We start from the raw sequence: 23,375 nt of genomic DNA on the forward strand, positions 1-23,375 counted from the left end.
CCCTGGCACACATCAAATCGTCCACTCACCCAAGAAGTGGACAACTTCGACCTTTTCGAGCACAAGACCAGAATCGCCTTCCTAGATTGAGGTCTGTCCAAGATGTGACTCTCATAGCTACGCTTCCACACATACAAATCACCGTTTTTGAGAGATAAGAGCTTGAATTTTTTGAGAGAGAAAGAGCTTGAACTTTTTTAGCGTTATCTTGGGCATTTTAAAAGGGATGGAGAAGGCAATATATGAAAAAACCAAAATACCTCCTCCTTTATTGAACTTGATATGATCAAACGACTAAAATTAGACTGAATTACAAAAAGAGCTTCATATAAGTTTTGCAAACCACAAGGACCAAGTACATAAAAAAAATTAGTATCTCTGACTTTGACTTTACTGAACTGCATAATACTTTGTATACAATTCTACGGATGAGTGTGAGACCAAACCAATATAGTTCTCAATTTTCCGAATACCAAATTTGATCGAAAGTCAATTCCGAGTACTGTACCAAATTAACGTTATCGGTACCGGTACCGGTACCGAGAATGGTACCGGTTTTCGATACTAATACTGGTACCAAGTCCGGAAATTTATAATTTTGTAGTACGGAGTAATAAGGGTGAGCAAAAACCGCAACGCAACTAAAATTAACCGCAAAAACCGCATAAACCGCAACCGCAATAAAAACCGATGGTGAGGTTTTTTGTTTTTCAAAAACCACAAATTTGCGGTGCGGTTATTAGTTTCCAAAAACCGCAAAAAAACCGCACCGCAACGCATATATTATATATAATTTTTTTTTATCAATTATTAGTTTATTAAATATTAAAAATAAGATAAGTTTCATGAATGAAAGACGGATAAAATACTAAAAAGACAAAAGTGTTGGTTTTTTTTTTATGTTTAACTTTGAAAAAAGGATGAAATTAGATAATTTTAAGATATTTATTGTTTATTACTATTGATTTGATGTTTTTAAGATATTAGTTGTATGTGGTTTAAGTTAAATAGTTAATTGTCTTATACCTAATGGTTTTTATTATTATTACAAGTAATATGTTTGAACTTTTAAAACTATTTGAGCTCTAAACTGTGGTTAAAAACCACACAAAATAACCGCAACAAATCCATGCGGTTAATAATCGCAACACAGAAAAAACAAAACCGCACCGTAAAAATAACCGCCTAACCGCACCGCAAAAATAACCGCACCATGCGGTTTTGAAAATGGATTAACCGCATTTGCGGTTAGTGGTGAGGTTTTGGCTAAGAACCGCACCGAACCGCACCGCGGTCACCCATACGGAGTAATGTCTGGAATTTTTAAATGCGATACGGTGGTTCGATCATAATTTGGTAAAAACCAATCATCCTATACAATTATCCTACACAATTCTTTGGAAAGAACCGTCTCCCAACTGAAATTTACAACTACGACTGTACTTAGTTGTTGTATTTCACCAACCTCACTTCACTTCACTTGGACACAAAAACAACGACAGAGTAGCCGCTTTCTTGGATTGTATCCAACGCCCAATTACCATTTCCTCAAAATCAACGAAGTGTTTCAATTTTTATCAAATGGGTTTCTACGAATTCCGTTTCTTTCAAATGGGGTTCCTGTAGATTTCAAGTCTGAGTTAGAATATATTGCCTTTAAGAATGGCAGTCAAAGTTTCTACTTCATTGTCCTGCGTTTCCACATCTTTCTGTGCTTCATTCCCATCCAGAAGAACTCTCCAGGTACAAATATTAAGTAATTCAATAACACCTTAATTGATTTGTTTATGTACCCTTCAATTTGCTAGCGTACTACGTTTTCCGTTATACGAAAGTCTTGTCTAGGGTTTATGACGAGTACGGTTTCAAACTCAGAGATTCATTTCGATTCTCCAAACAAATAAGTTTATCAACTATTTAGAATTATATGAATACTGGGTTTAAATCGCGATGGGTTTATGCAACTAAAATCAAATAAATCTGTTTCAATTTTGAATTTTAGGTTCGCATCTCTAATTCGTTTGGTTTTTGTCTTTCTTCGTTGCTTTTTTGTTATTCATACCATCCCTATTCTCTTTGGTTTGACGTAAAGGTTAATATTTTCTATTTTCTTTGGGAAAACGATGAGTTTTTACCTTTTCTTAAACATGAATGGCCTCATTTTTTACTTAATAAGATCAGATATCTTTCATGTGTTTTTATGTGTAGTTTGTGGACTTGAGTATTTGCTTAGTGTGTCGTAAGTTAATTAAATAGCTATATCTTTATTTTGTGTCATTATTATCACATCTCCATATTCCTAATTTCCCATAAAAGTTATTTTTGTTCCTGTAGTAATTTAGCAACTTCTGTTATCAGGTCAGCTTGCCTCCAAGATTACATGATTGTAGGCAACTGAAAACCAAAGGTGCGTTTGTAACTTGTTACTTGATTTTCCATTTAGATTTTCTTCATTTTTTCCTGACAAAAAGGATTAGGGGGTGTTTGGTTCACCTGATTCCTTAGGAATTGGTCGGAATTGGAATTCAATTCCATTCCATTCCGGTGTTTGATTGCAGATGGCTACAGAAATGCATTCTGTTGGAATTCACAAAATCTTACCAGTGATGGAATTTAACGTTCCTTCGATAAACACGTGAAATTCAATTCCTCTCTCATTTCTATAAATGACTGAAATACCCTTTCTAAACTCTATCTTTAACATTTTAGTATGTTTTGGTTTCTTCTTTTTACGACGTGTCAATAATTATATGCTACTAATGATATAATTTGTTACCCAAAAGTAGTCTTAGAAAATTTTGCAAACAAGAAATTATTAAAAGGGTAATTTGAATATTACAAGTATCCAAATAAGTTCCGTGAATAAAGGGTAATTCTATCATTTGTCATTATTTCCATTCCAAATCCTTTGACAGATTTACAACCAAACCGAATTATTTAAAGGAATGGAAATGAATCCTATTCCATTTCTAGCCAACCAATCACATGCATTGACAAATTTGAATTACTTCCAAAGCATTCCCCAAAACCAAACACCCCTACATCCATTTCTTCTGAAGGGCATTTGCTATTTTAATTTCTAGTGTTGTTCAAAACCAGTTTCTCATTTGTGTATGCAGATTCTAGTTTTATGCCTTGTTTTAAAATTATGCTTTGCAGTTAATACAAGATGTTCCATAAATGGAAGGTTGAACATGAACCAAAGGTTCCCAAAAAGACGATTTATATTCTTTGCCTCTGTGGAGGATCTGATCTCAGGAAGCAATGATATAGATTCAGATGATGGAACAGATGAAGAAGAAGATGATGATCTTTTGATTGAAGATGAAGCATCTAAAAGATTTGAAACCCTTGAAAGAAGTGGAGGAAAGCCGGGTCTTATCTCCTTTTATAACCACCCATACAAAAATGAACCTGAAATTCTTGTATCTACACCCACAATCTCAACTTTGGGTCAAACGAAACTCTACTGGTTTGTGGGTCCCGCTGTTCTTGTAGCCTCTTTCATTTTCCCATCACTTTATATGCGAAAGATCCTGTCTACTGTTTTTGAGGACTCTCTGTTGACAGGTATAATTTCTGTAAAACCCGTTTAGGAAAGACCCTGTTTCAGTGTTTAATTTTTTATGTTTCTTATTAAGTGTTGTCTGGACCAATAATGTTTAAAGAATATTTTAGAAAATGATGACACACTTGGGGAAATGGAGTAGAAATAAACAAGGGAATTTCTGTAAAAAGTTATGACTTACTTAATGGGAAAAGCCTCATTAGTCAAAAAGAAACACCCATGTGTAACTTTGTTTGTCGGAGTGTTAGAAGGGTAAAATTACTCATATTCAGATAGTTTATCCAGTCCCAAAAAGAGTTAGCCTTAGAAACAACCATATATAACATAACCTATCAAATATATTGATCTGTTGATGAATATGGTGAAAATTGTTTGTTGGAGTGTTTCACGGGTAAAATGGTCATTTACACCACATTCAACCAGTTTACTCATTCCAAAAAAACAGTTTTTGTGTATCATCATTTATGCACTCAACACTTTATCCATACAACACTTAATGAAAAAAACAACCCTTTTAGCATTATGCTTTAAGCTCATTCTTTTAGGTTTTGAGATGAATCTTTATTGTTATTTGCAGATTTCCTTATATTATTCTTCACGGAAGCTCTATTCTATTGTGGGGTAGCCGTATTCCTTTTGATAGTAGACAATTTACGCAGGCCTACCGAGCCAATCAACACCAAAAACCGCATGATTCCACCTCCTCAATTGGCTTACAGAATCACTTCAGTGGCTGCATTGGTACTCAGTCTCATGATTCCAATGGTCACAATGGGTTTAGTTTGGCCGTGGACAGGTCCAGCAGCTTCCGCTACACTTGCGCCCTATCTTGTTGGCATTGTTGTGCAGTTTGCATTCGAACAGTATGCAAGATACATCAAGTCACCTTCATGGCCTCTCATTCCCGTTATCTTTCAAGTAAATTAACCTTAATCAATAACCACGTGTTTATTAGAATTAGATTGTTTCTACAAGGTTTTTATGATTTTGTTTCTCCAAGGTTTTTATGATTTTGTATTTTGCAGGTGTATAGATTGCATCAGTTGAATCGTGCAGCACAACTTGTGACTGCATTGTCCTTAACTGTTATAAGGGCTGAGTCAACACCACATAATTTGGCTATAAATGGTTCATTGGGTATGCTGTTGAATGTTCTTCAGTGCCTTGGGGTGATTTGCATATGGTCTCTTTCCAGCTTTCTTATGCGCTTTTTACCTTCTGCTACTATAACTGAACAATGAGTCTACAAAAAAGAACAGTTTAATTGGTCATGTAGGTTGTTACAGATACTACATATTTTATTTTTTAGAGTGTTTTAGTAACTGGATTTTTTCTGTTGTAAATATGAAAGAAGCAGAATTCTGCTGAATAGTTGGAATTTTTCGAAAGACATTTTATTACTATGGCCCCGTTTGTTATGCATGACTCGACATGAGAAAATATGTTGTTTTTACTGACTAAAAACCTTTGAACACAATAAACCAACTTCACATTTTCAACATAAGGATAAGTTTTCTTAATGAAATATGTCTTTTTCAAAAGTTAAAGTCTGTTCACAATAACTCAAAAGTTGCAGTCTATCCCAACAATTTCTTCATTTTGGATACATGCTTGAGACATATGTTACGAATATAAGGTGAAAGACTTGTGGCTCACAATCCAACTGGGATGCATGTTGTGTTTGCAAGTCCTTGCCATCTTTAAAGTCTTTAAGAAGCTAAATTTTTTCTGTTGCAAAGATGAAAGGGGTAACATTCTCCTAAATAATTGCAATATTACCGGTTTTCCATCCTCAAAGTCTTCTATAAACTATGATCTTTCGGTTGTAATGTTTTTTTTTTTTTTTTTTTTTTTGTAAGAATTGTCTAAAATCAGTATCAAGTTAATTTAACGGATTTAAAATAATAAATTGAGTATACAAAGTTCCTAGAAATAAATAATAAATACAATATGAATGAACAAATTGACTATGAAAGACAAATAACTTGGCTCTAGTAGTAGGGTCATAACCTATAAAAAAATAATTACCAACCAATCAAAATGGATGCATCGTTACTTTTTAAATATTTATAATAAAACAACTATTTTTTTTAAATGTAACATAATTTCTTGCGAAATAATAATGAAAAAAGATTTTTTTTTTTTTTTTTCTATTTTCAACGATTTCTATAGATGATTATTATTAGACAATTCACAATTCTATGTAAAAAAACATTTCACTAAGTCCGTTTTGCAAAATGTAAAGTTATTCTATGACAACTATTCAAATATAATCTTTGTGATGATATCCAATCCATTTTGGTTATTTTAGTGGCTAACCTATAAAAAAACAAACACTTTTCCGTTCTAATAGCAATACAATTTTTGTATAAAATTAAAACTTTAAAGAAGATATAACATTTATTTTGATTGACCAAATTACAATGTAAGTTAAATAATTTCATCGCTTTTCTTTTAAAGAAAAAAAAACTTAAATAATGTATTATGGTAAATTAGTTCATGTAACGATATGTGTGTCGACTGTCTAGTCCCACATTGACCAGATGAAGAGCTGAGTGCATTGATATATGGTCGAGCTCAGCACCTACAATCGTCCCTTCGGGGACATCCGATAAAATTGGAACGATACAGAGAAGATTAGCATGGCCCCTGCGCAAGGATGACACGCACAAATCGAGAAATGGTCCAAATTTTTTTTTCACCTTCATCGTCTTCGCAGAAACCCTAATCTCTATTCTGAAGTGACAATGATTTGTTGAACTACGGCTTCATAACAATCGTCGGATTTTATGGAGGTATGCATCAAAATTTATATCTGCGAAGAGATGTTGAATCCGTGTGTGTGCTCGAACATGAGCAAATGTTTGATTGTGTTTGAACTTCAGTTGTGTAGTTTATTTGTTTCTACACTTATGCACTTCGATTGGGGTATGTCGAACAAGTTTAACCCAAATTAGGGTGTTTGTAACTATATTTTATCAAGTAAATTTGTGAGTTTTAAGTTGTTATAGTGTTCGTGAGGGTGGTCGATGTATTAGCCATAGTAATCTTAGATGATGGTGTTTTGTGATCAAACCAGTCTTACACCATTGATGATTTTCTGCCCTGCTTTTGATCATTATTGGAGTATCAAAACTCAGATTCATTTCAATTTCTTGAAGCAAATAAGTTTATCCAACATTTATAATTATATGAATTTATGGTTTAAATTGCATTAGGTTTATCAAGCTAAAATCAAATAAGTTTGTCAGTTTTGAATTCTAGGTGTGCATCTGCAATTCCTCTAGTTTTTAGTCTCTGTAGATTAGTACCAATGTAGATTGTTTTCATTTATTCAGATCATCCATAGTTATGCAAGATGCTTATTATGATGCAGGCGACTGAATAACCAAGGTGCATTTCTAACTGTTCTCTTCTAGATTTTCTTTATTTTTGTCTGGAAAAAAAAGGACTACGGGGAGTTTGCATTGCCTGATTCCTTTGGAATTGGCCAGAATTGGAATTCAGTTCCATTCCATTCCGGCATTGGTTGCAAATGAGTATGAAATCGAATTCATCTGGAATTCACAAAATACTACCAATTAAGAAATTCAACTTTCCTTCCCTAAACTCAAATAATTCAATTCAATCCTCCTCATTTTTATAAATGACTGAAGTACCCTTTCTAAACTCTAGTATTAACATCGTAGTATGTTAAATCCATAATTTATTGTTTGACTTTTGTTCCTAATTTGTTGCCCCTTGTGGATAAATTTATGTTACCAATATGTATGATTTACTTTTTTTTATTGAAAAATAGTTTAAGAAAAGTCTTGTGTATGAGAAATTAATAAAAAGGATAATTTCAATAAGTTTTGTGAACCATTCCAATTATTTAAAGGAATGGAATTGGATTCCCTTTCATTTTCCTTCCCGCATGACAAATTTCAGTTCATCCATGTTCCAGTTCCTTTGAGAGATTTCAATTTCTTCCAAAACATTATGCGAACCAGAAAAAATTCTAGTTTTATGAATTGATGTTTCTGTTTGTTAGATTGTTAAAATTGATGACTATGGTGATGGTGATAATTGCTTTTTTGAGTGTTAGATTTTGATAAAATGCTCATATACTCATATTCAAACAGTTTATTTAGTCCAAAAAAGAAACAGTCTTTTTTGCATTCAACAAAGACATCATTTATCCATTCAACACAACATCCGCTACACCTGCACACTATCTTGTTGGCATTGCTGTGCAATTTGCATTCAATACGTATGCAAGATACTACATCAAGTCACCTTCATGGCCTCTCATTCTTGTCATCTTTCAAATACACGCATGTTTCTGAAATTGTTGTTTGAGATAATGTTTGTTACACATGACATAACAAATTGGGTGTGAAAGATTTATAATTTAATTTTGATAAATGAAGTGAATGTGAAGCTGATGCAATAAGGAGCATTAATTCAAGATAAAAGTTGGAAGACTTGTGGCTTACGTAGGTTGTATTCCTACTAGTTACTACGGATCCAACATTTTTGAAGTCTTTAGAAACTGCAAAAAAATTTACATTTTTTTTTTGTAAATATGAAAGAAGCAACGTTGGGCTGTATAGTTGGAATATATATGCAAACATTTTATTGCTAGGGGCCAACTGTTTGTTATGCATGATTGGATGGGACATGACATAATATATATGCTGTAATTAATTTGCTAGGCACAATACCAATGTTTTACCCAAAAAAGGTGAGAAAAGAACTCCCTCTATTTCCATGTAGTAATTGCAGCCTATATTTCTGTAAAGCCACAATATAAATAATTTACATGTATGTATGCCAAACTCTATAATAATTGCAGCCTTTTTTTCCATGTAATGATTGCAGCATTTACATGTATGTATGTTTGTTTAAATGGCGGCGTTTGCTTTACAAAATACTTTTGAAATTCTGGCAAATAAAGTATAACATGAAAGAATTGGAATGAAAGTAAATCTACGTTAAGCACATGTGTACTGCCTACTTTTAACAATATTAATTCCACACAAAAACAACATTTATCTGATCTATGAGACTATGAATAACGTGCAAGGACAACTTCACAATCAAAATATGTATAGTCATACTAGGTGTTGGTAAATAAAGCCTTCAAGAGACAATGACCTAACTTCACGTTTCAATATCGAGTAAGAATAAGTCTTCTTATAAAAAATTTAAAACATATATTCCAAAAGGTATTCTTGGAGTGTTCGACTCTTATCTCTTCATAATAACCTAAAAAGTCGCAATCCATTTCCAGCGCTAATCGTTTCTTCACTTCGGACCTGTGACACATGTTACAAATACGGTCGAAAGACTTGCATCTTGCACTTCATTTGCTTTGGTTGTGTAGTACAGTTGTAATTTCTATCTAGTTGTAATGTTTCCACCATCCTTTTGAAGTCTACGGTCTTTTGGTAGAAAATATGAAAGAATCGATCCTTAAAGTCTTTTAAGAACTGCAATTATTTTTGTTGTAAAGTTTTACTTGTAAGAATGATCTTAAATCGGTATCAAGTTACTCAAAGGATTAGAATAGTAATTTGACCACATAAAATACATCAAAATAGATAAGGAAAGTGAATGTAGAAATTGATGTTGGAAAACCTTAATTTAAATTTAGCACTACTAAGATGAGGGTCATTATCTATAAAAAGAGAAATTTTTTTAATAGTTCTTTACTTATTTCGAGTTTTCCACTCTACTTCCAAATTTGTAATATAACTTTCGCATATCTAATGTTTTTGAAGGTTGATTTTTTTAATGGTATATTTTATAACATAGATCAAATATACAAATTATGGTACAAAAAAGATGAAAATTTTTATGTGTGAGAGAGCGTTTAATTTGGTTGACCAAGGCAAGTAAAGAAAAAGGAACGTTTTCAAAAGAAAAGATAAATAGTATATTAGTTCATGTAACGAGATGCTGTCGAGTGTCTAGTCCCACATTGACCGGATAAAGAACTGAGTGTAGCGTTATATAGTCGAGCTCAGCACCTTTGATCGTCCCTTCGGGGACATCCGATAAAATTGGAACGATACAGAGAAGATTAGCATGGCCCCTGCGCAAGGATGACACGCACAAATCGAGAAATGGTCCAAATTTTTTTTTTCTACCTTTTCTCCGCTTCTCGTCTTCGCCGGAACCCTAATCCCTATTCGGACGTGACATCGATTTCAAGCGAGAGGGTGCGGTTTGGAAGTCTTTTTGTTGAATGTTGATTATCTTCTTTTATTAACCACGGCTTCATATTGAAGTGCGGTGCATTGGCGGATTTCGAGGAGGTATCCATCAAACTTGAATCTTGGAAAGTCGGCCATATTGAATCTGTGTGCATTCGAGTATGAGCTAAATTTTAATTGTGCTTCCTTAGTTTATTTGTGCTTACACTTACTTATGCACTTGGATTGGGGTTTCTGGAACAACTTTTATGAATTAACGTTAGGGGAATTTGAAGATGTTTTTATCAACTACACTGCAAATTATGATGATGGATCTTAAGGTGGATAGAGTTTGTATTAGCCAATAGCCATATTATTCTGAGACCATGGTGTTTTGTGACTAAAAGAGTAAAAGAGGAGTTAGTATAAATTTGCAAAGAGGGACTCAGGTCATCATATATGACAGAAGTGTACAAGTTGCTTGGATTTTTGCCCAATGTAACTTTGTAAGCCATTGGGAGAATTTTGCCTTTTCATGTCTATTGTTGCTCCAAGATTCTTTTCTTTTACTGTATGTAACTACATATATATTGTATGTTTTGCCATGGGATGGATATTGTCTGGTTTGGTTATTTGTCTTTTATTACACACAAGTGTGGGTTCAAATGTAGGTTAATATTTTATTTCTTGAAGCAGATAAGTTTATCCATCATTTATAATTATATGAATTTAGATGAGATTTATTTCTCTAATTGTTGGAATGTGATACCAGTCGAACCCCTTGGTAGAATAAGATAAATGTAAGTGTATAGACATTGACATGATGGTCACTTAAGTCTGTTGTCTTATCTAACTTCTTCACAAATCAAGAAACATAAATTGAACTTATATAGGAACGATTTGATCCATGCCTCGTGTTTAATGATATCAAAAAAGAGTAACTTAGACGACGATGCATTCACCATTAAATAGTTATTGGAAGCATTGTAGAGACACCATCATCTCTGTTTTTATAGTTTATTTGATTTCCCTAATTTTCCCATCTTGACCACCTTCAAATTCTAACTCAACATCTCTTTGTTGCATTTTGTACACCAAAACCGCTATTCAAGGGCAGGTATCCCGGACATAGTTGCTTGCAAGGTTGATTTGTGACTCGGTTTCAGTAAGTTCACCAAATTAATAATAATAAACACCAAAAAAAACAAGAATTATGAGTGTTTAAATGGCAATAAGTTTAGGGTATATAAATTTGTGTCAGAGTCAAGAGGTTGGCATAGTTTTTAGTCTTTGTAGATGATGAGTAGGTTGTTTTTTGGTTATTCAGATTAGGCATATTTACTCTTTATGTTGTTTTGACTCAAATGGACAATTCGGTTTAGGTTTATCCGAACAGGGAACAACCTTACATTAACAAACAGGCCCTCAAAGAATCTTTCCGGAAATGGTAAACAAATATTACCAAATCTATTGCTTCCTGTATCTGTATGCCTAGGTTAGCCAAAACAAACCATTACATGAAACAAAAGACTCAAAAAAAAAAAAAAAAAACACGTATTCAACCTATATGATCTTGGTCATCTTCAAAAACCCAACAGTTCTGCGATAAGACCACATTGATTCAACAAACTCCATACACATATCCCCAAGCCATTCCTGAAACTCTTTCCACATTCTTTTTGACTCATCTTTGTAGTCTAAGTTCCTAAAGTACACAAATTGTTGCCATAAATGAATTCTTCCATGACCAAAGTTGTTTACTAATTTGACTGATTGCTTGAAGCTGAAAACATAGAGCGAGTATATCACATGGACCATCTTGATGTAAAGAACAAGGAGTAAAGGTCCACCAATCCACAAAGGGATCAACTCCTTTGCAACATGAACACCATACTTTATGTTCACTGTAAGGAACAGGGGTATGCTGCAAATCAAGCATAATAAATGTGCATTAAAACCAAAATAAGATGCCCTGCTGAGGAATGAAATTTACAAAATGAAAGGAATAGAATGGAATGGAATGAATCATTCCATTCCTTCCTCGATTCCATCACACCAAACACTACCTTAGTAGCGTGTTGGATTATTAAAAAGGTGTGAAAACACTTAACAACCTATAACCTACAATGTTTTTCTGGAATATATTAGATACAGATACAGGTTACTTACAATATAATCATGGGGATCTTTATTTTTGCATCCAAACTCAAAAAGTTGCACCATACCCTCTTTAAAATCCCACATTTCATGAGCTCATGGTCTGTTTCCACTCTTTCATTCCAGGAATGCCCTTCGAATGTAAGATCTTGACTTGGTGAAGATGTGGGCAATGATGTCAAACCTCCATTAGAGGAGATGTATGGACTTTTTGCCCATTTTGACCCTCTCACTCTGTCTATGTATTCATCACCTTGATCACTACCTTCAAAAGATGATACTCTTAGAGATTTCCGCTTTGATCCATGGATAAAAGGCGGGCCCACACTGTTAAGATATACGGTGATATCTATCTTCTGAAATGTGCAAAATGCCTTTGAATTTTGGCTCAATTTGGTCCCTCTCTTCCAAGAAGGCCTTGATGGAGCATAGACACCCTTGAAAGATAATAAAGATCTATCAAAACTCCATACAAATTTTAGGGTAAATGTGATCAAATTATATGGTGTTTGGCAAACTGGGGAGATAATCGAATTGTATAGTGTTTGGCAAAAGTGATTATAATTCTGATTTTTTAGGGTAAATGTATTAGAATCTTTGAGATTATATGCCTACTTTTGGTCAAAATGATTGTGTAATTTTGATTTTAGAAGTCGTGGTAATCAATTTGAACAAGTAGATCCAACCACACCCTTAATATATGAATACAATAACAAAATTTTGGGCATTTTTTCTACCTGAACCTGATGGGTCACCAAGGCCATTATTCCCTTTGACAGCACCCAATCACTTGTGCATCCACATTATAGATAACAGCTGAAGCAAATGTGTTAGTCAATCCTCTATTAGGGCACAAAACTCAACAAAAGAATTTAGACAAAGTACTTCTGAAATTCACCTATTCAGAGGAAGAAAACTGCTCTTGTTTGAATCACCAAAATGTACTTAAAAAATCCACATATTCATCTGTTGCTCATAAATCAAACATGGTAAATTGGAACAAAACGATGAATTCCAAAGGTTAAAATGAATCGACAACTGCGATTAACATGAATGTAAAAGTAAGAACATCAACAAACGATAAAGTATGAGTTTGGGAATTGGGATCGAATGGATCAATGGAGGCACAAAATGTGACAGGTAAATGGAACTCGAAAGAAGTGAAGACGATAGAGAGTGAGAGAAAGAGATATAATTCATGTCGGTGAAGGTTATCAGGATAACGATGGCACAAAGGCGGTTTGATTGGATTTTGAGAGATCACAGATTCATTCAAGACTCAAATTGATTTTTTTTTGGGCTCTCAAAAATGTAGTTAGTTATTCAAAGTAGTTGAATATACCATTTAATTTGGATCACCTTGATTACCTAAAAAATAAAATATCAGTTAAATATTTCAAATAATTTGTGCGACTTGTGGATTTTGGCTATTGTCAAGCTACTTCATAATTGTGTAACTTATATATATAGAACGACATTAAGAGTACATGTTTATATGGGTTTTGCAAGGGCCCTAGTGACTAAAACAAATTATTAAACGTTATTTTTATCTGATCTCATCCAGAAACCAAACTAAACTTAATAACTTAGATATCAAATAAAAGCGTCATATTATCTGTAAAACAGAATCATCAACAATATCGTTATCATTCATTTAAAATAATTTTACAATAATTAAGTTATGTTTGATATGCAATAATAAAAAAATAACATCCCGAATTTTCTGAAAGTCGCAAACGAGACACGCCTTAAATTATTTGTTCGTTACCCGAGAATTCCCAGGGACAAAATACAAAGCCCAAATGGGAAATAAAGCCTTGTTGGCTTGTTCTGCACAAACCCAATAGCATATGGGCTGAACACTACTATTAAAGACGTTATTGAGTATGTTTGCAAATTTTAGTTGTAGCTATGGTGCCAAAAATATCCAACCCAGTTAATCCAATCCAATTGAGTGGAGTGGCTCGACAACATTTGTATGGAAGATGATGTGGCCTCGGCAACACTGTGTTCGATATGGTAAGGTTTTGTGCCATCTCTTCATTTTCTTACGGTTTTTTTTCCTTAGCAAACACTATAACATGGAATTCGCACCACTCCCTTGTATCTTTTCTTTGAACAGTCACATTTTTATAAATAGAAACTAGTAAGAAGCTAGAGAAAAAACTAATTACAAAAAATATAAAAAGAGGTTTTTACAACCACTGGGTCCAAGATATACCACTCCTTTGTATGTAACTAAATTAAACCACAAGCTTTGAACCATTTGAGCATTGTTGTAGGGAGACAAAGAGACTGAATATACTTTTTTCTAGGATCTCACATCTTGTACTTACTTTAGTTATGTTCTCGAACTTTCTTCTATTTACACCCAACTTCTTCCGCTATCCTTACTAATCGGCGTTTAGACTATCACCATTGGTGATCTTTTAGGACTGGCTCACCAAAAAACGCAAAAAAAAAAAAAAAAAAATGAAACATATTTGGTGATCTAGGCTTGCCCTATCGAGTAGTTCATCAAAAGTCTCACTAAAAGGTTTGTGTAGTTTTATTTCTTTATGTAGTCAAGTCTCCTTTTTAGATAGGTGGACTTAAATTAACTTTTATATTTAAATCTAATTTAGTTAATAACTACATTTAATACATTTAATACCTGGTAAAAAATCAAATAAAATATATTGAAATATATAATTTATTTTTCTCTACAAAACAAGACTAATATTAAAATATTTTTTAATATAAAATTGGGTTGGTTTGGATTGCCAACAAGTATGAATATTTGAATTGAGTTGGGTTGTATAGGTAGATGAAAGATAAATTGGTTTTTTTATTAAAAAATTGAATTGAGTTGGGTTGCAAATAAGTTTTAATATTTCGTAGTTCAAAATATACCATGCTTTTTAGCAATTTAACATAAAGCATGATTAATTCTAGGGAAAATGACGGCCATATTATGTATTCCGATTTTACCCTTTCAGTTCTTAAATTTTTTTACGTGCCTTTTAAGGGAACAAACTGTTTTTTGTCGAGTTGATTTGGTTACTTTTGACAAAATGAAGGGGTAGCTCGGTTACCCCTTTGCCACATAGTTGTGTTTCTTGATTTTACAGAGTCAAACCTAAAGTCTCTCTCTCTTTCTCTCTCTCTCTCTCTCTCTCTCTCTCTCTCTCTCTCTCTCTCTCTCTCTATAAAGAAAAACACGAGACCCATCCATTTCTCACTTTCTCTTCCTCCCTCACCCACCATTATGCCATCATCCAACACTTGTTTGAAAGAAGGTTTGAGAGAAAGGGTTAGCTCAACCCAAATGCCGTTTGCGAAAGATAAACGAGGGCCACCACTTCGGCTACCGTCGACGAAGACCAAGGACACAAGCTGCGAAGAAAAAGAGTTGAGGTCGTCGATGGATTTTGTTTTGAAAAAAGATAGCAACTGATCGAGTGTTTGGCCATTAGAACAGGCAACGACTAGGTTGGGAACGCCATGGATGGAAAGGGGAGAAAATACAGTGTAGGAGTTTGGGGATTTCTTGGAGAGGAGGTGGTTTGCGAGTGTTATTGAGACATGAGTTTGGTTGGTGATTGATTTTGTTGGATGTCCATTTCTGTTTTTGGGAGTAAAATTGAAAAAGATGGAATCGATGGATAAAATGGTGGCATCGGAAGTTTTAAAGGTGGATGTTTTGGCCTTTTAGTAACGTTATAGGAATTACCCTGGTGCCGCTTGACAATGGTTTCCACACTAATACCTTCGACTTTTATGGAAATCGACTTGATTAAAAGCAGGTGGTGTTTACACTATTCACAATCGTGTGTATTTAAGTCAACCAATCCTTTACATCAGCTTTAAGTGCATGTAACTTTGTATATTAGGTCGCAGTGACCAAAAAAACAGATTAACATCAACTTTTTTCCCTTAAAAGACAAGAAAAAAACTTTAAATACTGAAAGAGTAAAATCAAAATACATAATAAGACCGTTGCGTAATTTTTCCTTAATTTTACATGAACCATTTCCATCTAACATATTAGTTTACATTTCGCTTATAAATGATAAATTAAAACTTATAAACTTAGATTACATGTTTCAATATGACTATATATAGTAATCATATCCACAAAATATATTAAATTAATTTACTAATAAAATTAAGTATTTAAGAATTGAATTATGTAAAAATAATTATTATAGAGAAATTATAGCATAAAATCAATCGAAGTGGAAAAGTAGAAAATCTATTAGATTATGAAATTTTGAAGATTTGATTATTATTAGACAAAACTACAAAAATGGTCCCTGTGGTATGCATTTTTTTTGGGGTTTTAGTCCAAACCATGACTTTTTTGGCTTCGTGGTCATTTTGAGCTAGTTTCGTTGCATTTTTAATACCTCTGAATAGTGAAATGACTATAATACCCTTGGCCTATTTATTTTTTTTATTTTTCTTTCATTTATTTTTAAATCTAATACCTATATATTTATATTAATAATTAATAAAGCAAGAAGGGGCCAGCCTTCCCTCTATCTCTCTCTCTCTCTCTCTCTCTCTCTCTCTCTCTCTCTCTCTGTATGTGTGTGTGGTTGTGTAGGATTCCAAACACCCTCCTTGTCACTTTGTCGATAAGGGGCACCAAACCCCCTCCCATGTGTATTTCACTAACAGATCAGTCAAGAGGTGGCCGGAAATAACTCATCGCCACCGACTGTCTTCACCCTCCTTTTATCCATTTCGTCGACTGAATCACCTAAACACCCCCTTTTCCTTTCTTGGTTGTTGCTCGTCTATTACAGCAGCCCAAACACCCTTTCTCGCCATCTTCTGAACCACCGACTACAACGATCGTCTTCGTCTTCCTCCCTTTGCAAATCATCGGCGGAGGACTGCTTCCTTCCACCCATTGACCACCACTACTGCTGTTGAGAATCTTCGGTCCACCACCAGCTGCTGCCGTCATTGGTAAGCTCTCGCCGTCTTGGTCTCTTTAACTTCACCAACGCAATTTCAGTTGTGTGCTTCATTTCGTCAATTGAAGACAACTGATAACGAATCGCAAAATTGCCTCTTCCTTTGACCTACAACCCATGATGGGCTGATAGTAGGTGAACTGTTCAAATAGGATATGATTATTGATGATTCATTAAAGAATACAAAAGGAGACGATGAAGAATCAAATAGGATAGGATTAGGTGGAAAATGGTGAAATTTAGATGGAGGTGTGATACTTGATCAAGCCATGATCGATGCAATCAGGGCAAAAAGGGAGACACTACGACAATCACGGACTGCTGCCCCTAATTACATAACATTGGATGGAGGGAGTAATCATCGTGAAGCTGAAGGTCTGAGTGATAAGGAGCCATAATTTCAAGAAAGAATTGCCTTGACTGGGAGAAATTAAGGCTAAGAAGGGTGTTTTTTGACGTTTTTCTTATTAATGTGGGAAAGGAGAATGAAGGCGGCAATGTGAGAGTGAGAGAGAGAGAGAGAGAGAGAGTTTTCTTAATTTTTTAATTATAAAAATAGATAACAAATGAATGAAAAATGTAAAAAGATATACCTCAAGGGTATTTTAGTCTTTTTAGTTTTTCGAGAGACCAAAACTACAAGCAAACCAGCTCATAAGGACCACCGATCCAAAAAAGTCGAGGTTTGGACTAAAACCCCCAAAAAATGCATACCACAGGGACCATTTTTGCAATTTTGTCTTCTTATTATAGAAAAATTATAGCATAAATCAATCTCGTCTTGAGAAATTAAATATCATCCTACCTTTTATTCCTACAAATCCTCATATCCATTAAAATAATGACATGTGTCATATTACTATCCTAAAATATCTTTGAATTTCATTAAAGGAGCATTAAATGTTACACATGTCACAATTTAATTGGGTACGATGATATGTAGGAGCAAAATATAAGAGAATATTTAATTTCTCTTCTTATAAAGATAGATTCTTATAAAGATAAATATATCCAGATTAATGTTTATTTGTGAAAGTCTCTTTTAAATGTAAAAGCTCTATAACATTATTCGGGTGTAAGATACATTTTATTCGAATATATATATATATATATATATATATATATATATATATATATATATAATATATTAATATCTTAATACAATGTGAAAGCCTTGTAAATGAAAATATGGGCTCCACATGTCACCAAAATATGGGCTCCACATGTGTAACATCAGGTGCTCTTTGTTTTTTATAAGAACCATTTTAGACCACTTATTGTTGCGCCGCGCAGCACACACGCAACACTTGACCATTCGCAGCTGTTTGTTTTTCAGAAGACTTCTGACTTAAAAACTGTTGCATGTGTGCTGCATGGCGCAACACTAAACCAACTGCTTCAAACCTCTTCACGCCATAGTTTAATATACTGCAGCAGTTTGCAGACGTTAAAAAACAAATATATTTTTTATTACATTTTGCAACCGTTTATTCCATCTCTTCTGCTACAGAGGATTGCAGAGACAAAAACGAGTTATTGTTATATATGTAATTATAATTATATTATTAAAATGTAGTATATAAGTTATTGTTATGTAATTATAGTCATATTGTTAAAACCTAAAGATAATTAACTAGGTATGTACTCTCTCTGTCCCAATATTATTGTCCACAGACAAAAAACACACAAATTAAGGAAACATTAACTACCACTAACTTTATACAATAAAATGACAATTTTGTCCTTACTTTGCATTTAATGTTCCAATAAATGTTTAGTTGGTTAAGTACTAATGAGGGGTATTTTGGTAAAAATGATATTTATTTTTAGAAGTCTACTATTACTTTGGGACAAACCAAAAAGGAAATATGGACTATAATATTATGACAGGGGGAGTATAACTTTTATTAACTAATAACAATTTAATATGTTAATATTAATGATTAAATGAATATTTTAAATTTCCAAATTTCTAATGATTAAATATTTATAAAATGATAAATGAGGTGGCCGTAGGGACCACTTTTAAAAGATGAGTGTTATTGCATTAATGTAAGTACTCATTGCAAAGTTTATGTGGCACAAATGAAAGATTAATGACATTGCACAGAAATGGATGACCTAAGTCCATTTATTTTAAAATGATAGCTTCGACAGTGGTTTGGTTTTTCCAAGAAATGATAGATGTACATGAATAATACAACTGAATGCTTCACAATAAAAAAATGGTCTAGGAATAATCTTAAATATACTGCAATACGAAACATAATCAAACAAGTTCAATAAATAAAGTTGCTTCTGAATGAAACCCGACATCTTTAAGGGTCATACTTCCCTTATCAACACCGTAAACCTTTCTAGGAAAACTTGATACGAGTCTGTAGTTTTCACCAATTCCCGGTATGCCTAGTGAATCGATGAATTTGAAAATGGCTTCCATTTTGTCTAAACTCGAGAATGTTTTCTCCTTCCTTTCTCCATTTGGAAACCGTATTAAAATCTGAAGAAGATAAACCGTACATCAAGTACAGGTCTATAAGCCAATTGTACAACCATGACTTACAAAACAAACCTGAGAATGTTGACCAATGGCAGTTGCATTTTCTTCGTGTTGAGCTTTATTTTCTAGTTTTGACATCTTTTCCTAAAGCCAAAAAAATAAAAATAAAAGGTTATATAAAATTCCGGAACCTAAACATAACCGCTTTAACTGCTTGTATATTACAATTTTTTGTAAAATACGATAGTGGATCTAAATTTATTTTTGACTTGGGCATTGGGGAATGATGGATGATAATGACATTATACATACCAATCAGACTATATAAAAATACTAGTGGAATTTGACAATGAGACATGCATGACTAGTCCGAGTGATATGAATGGTGTGGGACCCATGAAATATATATTAAAAAATGCATAATTAAACGAACCTGATCCGCTTGGAGAGAGGCAGCAAAAGCGGCATCTTGTTCTTGTATCAATCGAATATCGGCTTTTCTTTTTTCTTCAGCTTGTGCCCTTCTATTACTGAACGCTGATTGTTGCTCCTCGAGTATCGTTTGTAGTATTTCTACTAGTTCTTCTGGGGTCACCGGCCCTTCCATCTACTTAATAATATGTTCAGAACTACCGATTGCATTAAAGATAAATGAAATTTAAAAATATACGAGAAAACGTGCGGCATATATACTTCTAGAAATGGAAGTGAAAAGTAAATGATGACAAATTTATTGTTCTTTCATCATTATTCAAAAAGAAACTTTTATAAAGCAAGACTACAAGAAATCAAAATCTTGGTTTGTGGTTCAAACATACCTGTTGAACCACGTCTAAGTTGTGGTTTGAACCAGGGGCGACAATCGCACAAAACGGATAGCTAGCTGGCTGAAGTGTTGTAGCCATATGCAAACCCTCACCTTGATCAGCAATACCACCCCATGACACGAAATTTGCATCAAGAAACTGCACCACTACTTCAGAACACAAAGTTTCCTTACAAAAATGTGGTGTAAATGGGTGATTAGGCAAATGCAAGTACAAGAACACAAACTTGTGTTCATCTTGAGCCATCTTTAACGCCTCCACGAACCTACATGCATAGAAGAACGGATGGATGATGCCAAAGTGTTGCTCAAAACATGATAGAAAACTCAGATCTGGTTGAAGATGATTAGAAATGGAGTGATCTAGTGGAGGTTGGTGGTTGTAGACAGGAACATTTGGTGGTGGGAATTGGTGGTGGTTTCTCATGAGGTCTAGTCCTTGATCCATTATGGCTCGTGGGAGGCTAACCATTCGACGTACTAATCTAGTGCATGAGGCTTCCAACATTTCTAGTGGATTAGCCATTTTGGGTCGAGCCACAACACTTGCATCACTGCCTATGTAGCATTTCCTCTGACAAAATGGAAACTTGGAAGAGATTAAAGTAAATGGGAACCCAATGTGGTAAAGGTCGTTGCTTTTTGACTATTTGATCAATTAGCAATAGTTTCTATGGTTGTCATCATGTAGTTTTGTTTTTTAGTAGGCATTTTAAAAAAATGACTGTTTTCTAGGACATTTACATAATATTTGTTCACGAATTTGCAATATATTTTTCTTGTAATCAAGATTTCAAGTCGATTTATCAAAGTTTGCATATATAGTAGTCAAGATTCAATACTGATGTTGTTTTTTGCGAATTTAAGGATTAAAAAAAGTGATATGAAATGGAGTATATATTACTTATTAGAAAACTTTTGTAGGTTATCCTTTTTGTAGGGTCATTTATTTACAGGGAGTATATTGCTTTTTGACTATATAGATGGTGCACATAATAGTATGAGTACTATTTTGTGATTTGTCGGTCGTTACGTATTTGAGGGAAGAAACAGAAAAAGGAGTATATGTCATTGTATATCGATAACAAAAGAAACCGGACAAGAAGGTAATTGAATGAACTGTTATAATCATCAGTAACTTTTTTTTTTTAATATTATAAATATTTTCTTTATTTAATGTGGGTATGTGATACCAAAACTTTATTAATTAGTAATATTAATATGTATGAGTTCGCGAAAATAAATATGCATACATACCAATACCCGGCATTCATTTTCCAGCCTGGTTCCTTCCGATTGAAGGCAAATCTCAACTTGTAGAAGCACTAGAGTTGTTTTGTTCCATAAAGATACGACACAGACCACCATTTTCAAAGCCTCATAATCGCCTATTGACTCGTTCTTTTCTTTTCTTTTTAATTGAAAACCAGTTGGTATGAAACTATCTATAACTACTTTTACTGTATGAAATACAACTTTGATCGTAAGAATTGTTGCTTGTGGGGAAGAAAAAAAACTTTAAGGTGGGGATACCAAAATGAGCTTGACGCTATGATGGAGATTGGTCTTTACTCATTAGTTGGATAATCTTATGATGGTCTTTGGGTGGACAATCTTATGATGGTCAATTGGTCCTATTGTGGAATCTATTCTATCCAAAGTCGCACCACAACCTTATGATGTTGTAAAATCGTAATAATTAGTTTTTAGTGACTATTAAATTTGGTTAAAAAAATCTAAAAGTTGCAAAGAACTTATTTTCGAAAGAAATATAAAATCAAATATCTCCCACTTTATTCACTTTATGACAACTAATTATTTGGGATTTGATTCTTAACAATCATTAAAAGAACCATGTTTCTTGATTTGATTAAATAGTTGAATTCGATATAAATTTTTAAATGCACTACTTTTACTGCATAAAACATATAACAATTTTAAAGTAAACATACAACGTATCTTTTTCAACCGTAATTCTTCTGTTACAGGAAATTCTCAAATCTAAAATAATGAACAACTTTTATTCATAATGTGCATGTTATCATAACATCACTATTCTCTAGATATGAAGATCCAATAAGACATACCACTTTCATTTCATGCAAGTTTACATGTCACTGAAACATCATCAAATATATATCTATTGGTGATATTAGTGTTATCAACATATTTTGGTGTAATTATTATTAATTATAAGATAGACTCAGCTTAATTTATTAACTGAGATAGGAGCTATGGGGTGCATAGTCGGAGTGATAAATATGAACTCGGGAATATGCGGTTTTGGGGGCAGCGCCTCTTGATGCAAGGTTCCAAGGGGTTGTAGCCTCTTGGCGGGGTCTAGGGGCAACGCCCCGAAACCATGCATTTTTCGGCTAAAACTCACTTGATGACATCTTGATGATGCAAACGTTAGTTATGTCTAATACCTACCAGTTTTGACGCTAAATTTGGTGACAACCGCCATAAACATTTCCCCTCTGATATAAGAACATTCTTCATATTCCAGAAAATGGGTTAAAAAACCATATACTCTCAAAATCTTATTTTAAGACTTGTTCTATCTCTCAAGAACACAAACAACAATGTATTTTTTGTGTTTCTGATTTAGAAGTAGTCTGACTTCTAAACTGAAATTCTTTGGATTATCTGAAATCTGATTTCGTGATACCCCGACTATAGGGTTGAAATCACAAATTTTGGAAAGTGATTGCAATCATTAGGGTTGTAAACGAACTGAACGTTCCGTGAACAGTTCTTCAGGAAGTTCGTTTATGTTCATTTATATAATAAATAAACGAATATGAACACAAATTTCCGTTCATTTAGTTAAACGAACGAACATTAACAAAGTTAAACGAACATGAACATGAACACTCTCTTAAGTCTTATAAGCATATGGAGCACTATATAAAGTGTGTTATACTATATAATACAAAATCCAAATAAAAAACATGTAGCTCGAAAAAGCAATTAACTTTGGTAAGTTGATATGTGTGGCATCTAGATTTTTCATAAAGATAGCAACCATAAAAATTCTTAAATATGTGTATCTAATACATAAAACAATTTGTCTATTTTTTTCATCAGATTACTTATGGATAAAGCCAGTGGAATTCGAACACAAGACAAATTTGAAGTGATTAATTTCCAAATGATCGCTGCTAAAACAATGTTATCT

General features: G+C 33.5%; 3 protein-coding genes, 1 long non-coding RNA gene and 2 other non-coding genes across 6 annotated transcripts; 4 read left to right on the plus strand and 2 right to left on the minus strand.

Moving 5' to 3' along the window:
* The first annotated feature begins 1,421 nt into the window (after positions 1-1,421).
* On the plus strand, positions 1,422-4,986 carry LOC111913558 (uncharacterized). The gene is made up of 5 exons (XM_023909282.3): positions 1,422-1,743; positions 2,359-2,407; positions 3,160-3,570; positions 4,146-4,486; positions 4,594-4,986. Exons 1-5 carry the CDS (start codon positions 1,663-1,665, stop codon positions 4,807-4,809), a joined length of 1,098 nt encoding a protein of 365 aa, XP_023765050.1. The 5' UTR covers positions 1,422-1,662; the 3' UTR covers positions 4,810-4,986.
* A 1,082-nt stretch (positions 4,987-6,068) lies between these two features.
* LOC111913561 (uncharacterized) lies at positions 6,069-8,321 on the plus strand. Its single transcript, XR_002857549.3, has 3 exons — positions 6,069-6,363; positions 6,907-6,961; positions 7,981-8,321. It is a non-coding gene; the product is annotated as an uncharacterized LOC111913561 (long non-coding RNA).
* Positions 6,161-6,263, plus strand: LOC111913619 (U6 spliceosomal RNA). The gene has a single exon (XR_002857570.1). It is a non-coding gene; the product is annotated as a U6 spliceosomal RNA (small nuclear RNA).
* Positions 8,322-9,590: 1,269 nt separating the features above from the next.
* On the plus strand, positions 9,591-9,693 carry LOC111913618 (U6 spliceosomal RNA). The gene has a single exon (XR_002857569.1). It is a non-coding gene; the product is annotated as a U6 spliceosomal RNA (small nuclear RNA).
* A 1,382-nt stretch (positions 9,694-11,075) lies between these two features.
* On the minus strand, positions 11,076-13,166 carry LOC111913562 (uncharacterized). Its single transcript, XM_023909283.3, has 4 exons — positions 12,803-13,166; positions 12,642-12,720; positions 11,917-12,341; positions 11,076-11,671 (listed from the first exon to the last, which is right to left on the minus strand). Exons 2-4 carry the CDS (start codon positions 12,666-12,668, stop codon positions 11,311-11,313), a joined length of 813 nt encoding a protein of 270 aa, XP_023765051.1. The 5' UTR covers positions 12,669-12,720; positions 12,803-13,166; the 3' UTR covers positions 11,076-11,310.
* Positions 13,167-18,970: 5,804 nt separating this feature from the next.
* LOC111913563 (plant UBX domain-containing protein 10) lies at positions 18,971-20,973 on the minus strand. Its single transcript, XM_023909284.3, has 4 exons — positions 20,187-20,973; positions 19,802-19,975; positions 19,441-19,512; positions 18,971-19,368 (listed from the first exon to the last, which is right to left on the minus strand). Exons 1-4 carry the CDS (start codon positions 20,718-20,720, stop codon positions 19,138-19,140), a joined length of 1,011 nt encoding a protein of 336 aa, XP_023765052.1. The 5' UTR covers positions 20,721-20,973; the 3' UTR covers positions 18,971-19,137.
* Between the last annotated feature and the right edge of the window lie 2,402 nt (positions 20,974-23,375).

Source organism: Lactuca sativa, chromosome 1 (genome assembly GCF_002870075.4).
Source record: "Lactuca sativa cultivar Salinas chromosome 1, Lsat_Salinas_v11, whole genome shotgun sequence".
NCBI lineage: Eukaryota > Viridiplantae > Streptophyta > Magnoliopsida > Asterales > Asteraceae > Lactuca > Lactuca sativa.

What these genes read in the sequence shown, in the direction of transcription:
- LOC111913558 (XM_023909282.3), top strand. Translation starts at nt 1,663, where the DNA reads ATGGCAGTCAAAGTTTCTACTTCATTGTCCTGCGTTTCCACATCTTTC. An exon ending in CATCCAGAAGAACTCTCCAG is followed by an intron (nt 1,744 to 2,358) that starts GTACAAATATTA and finishes TTCTGTTATCAG; the next exon opens with GTCAGCTTGCCTCCAAGATT. An exon ending in TAGGCAACTGAAAACCAAAG is followed by an intron (nt 2,408 to 3,159) that starts GTGCGTTTGTAA and finishes TATGCTTTGCAG; the next exon opens with TTAATACAAGATGTTCCATA.
- LOC111913562 (XM_023909283.3), bottom strand. Translation starts at nt 12,668, where the DNA reads ATGGCCTTGGTGACCCATCAGGTTCAG. An exon ending in TGGTGACCCATCAGGTTCAG is followed by an intron (nt 12,342 to 12,641) that starts GTAGAAAAAATG and finishes TTATCTTTCAAG; the next exon opens with GGTGTCTATGCTCCATCAAG. An exon ending in AAGATCCCCATGATTATATT is followed by an intron (nt 11,672 to 11,916) that starts GTAAGTAACCTG and finishes CTTGATTTGCAG; the next exon opens with CATACCCCTGTTCCTTACAG.
- LOC111913563 (XM_023909284.3), bottom strand. Translation starts at nt 20,720, where the DNA reads ATGGCTAATCCACTAGAAATGTTGGAAGCCTCATGCACTAGATTAGTA. An exon ending in CCTCTCTCCAAGCGGATCAG is followed by an intron (nt 19,513 to 19,801) that starts GTTCGTTTAATT and finishes TTTTGGCTTTAG; the next exon opens with GAAAAGATGTCAAAACTAGA. An exon ending in CCATTGGTCAACATTCTCAG is followed by an intron (nt 19,369 to 19,440) that starts GTTTGTTTTGTA and finishes TATCTTCTTCAG; the next exon opens with ATTTTAATACGGTTTCCAAA.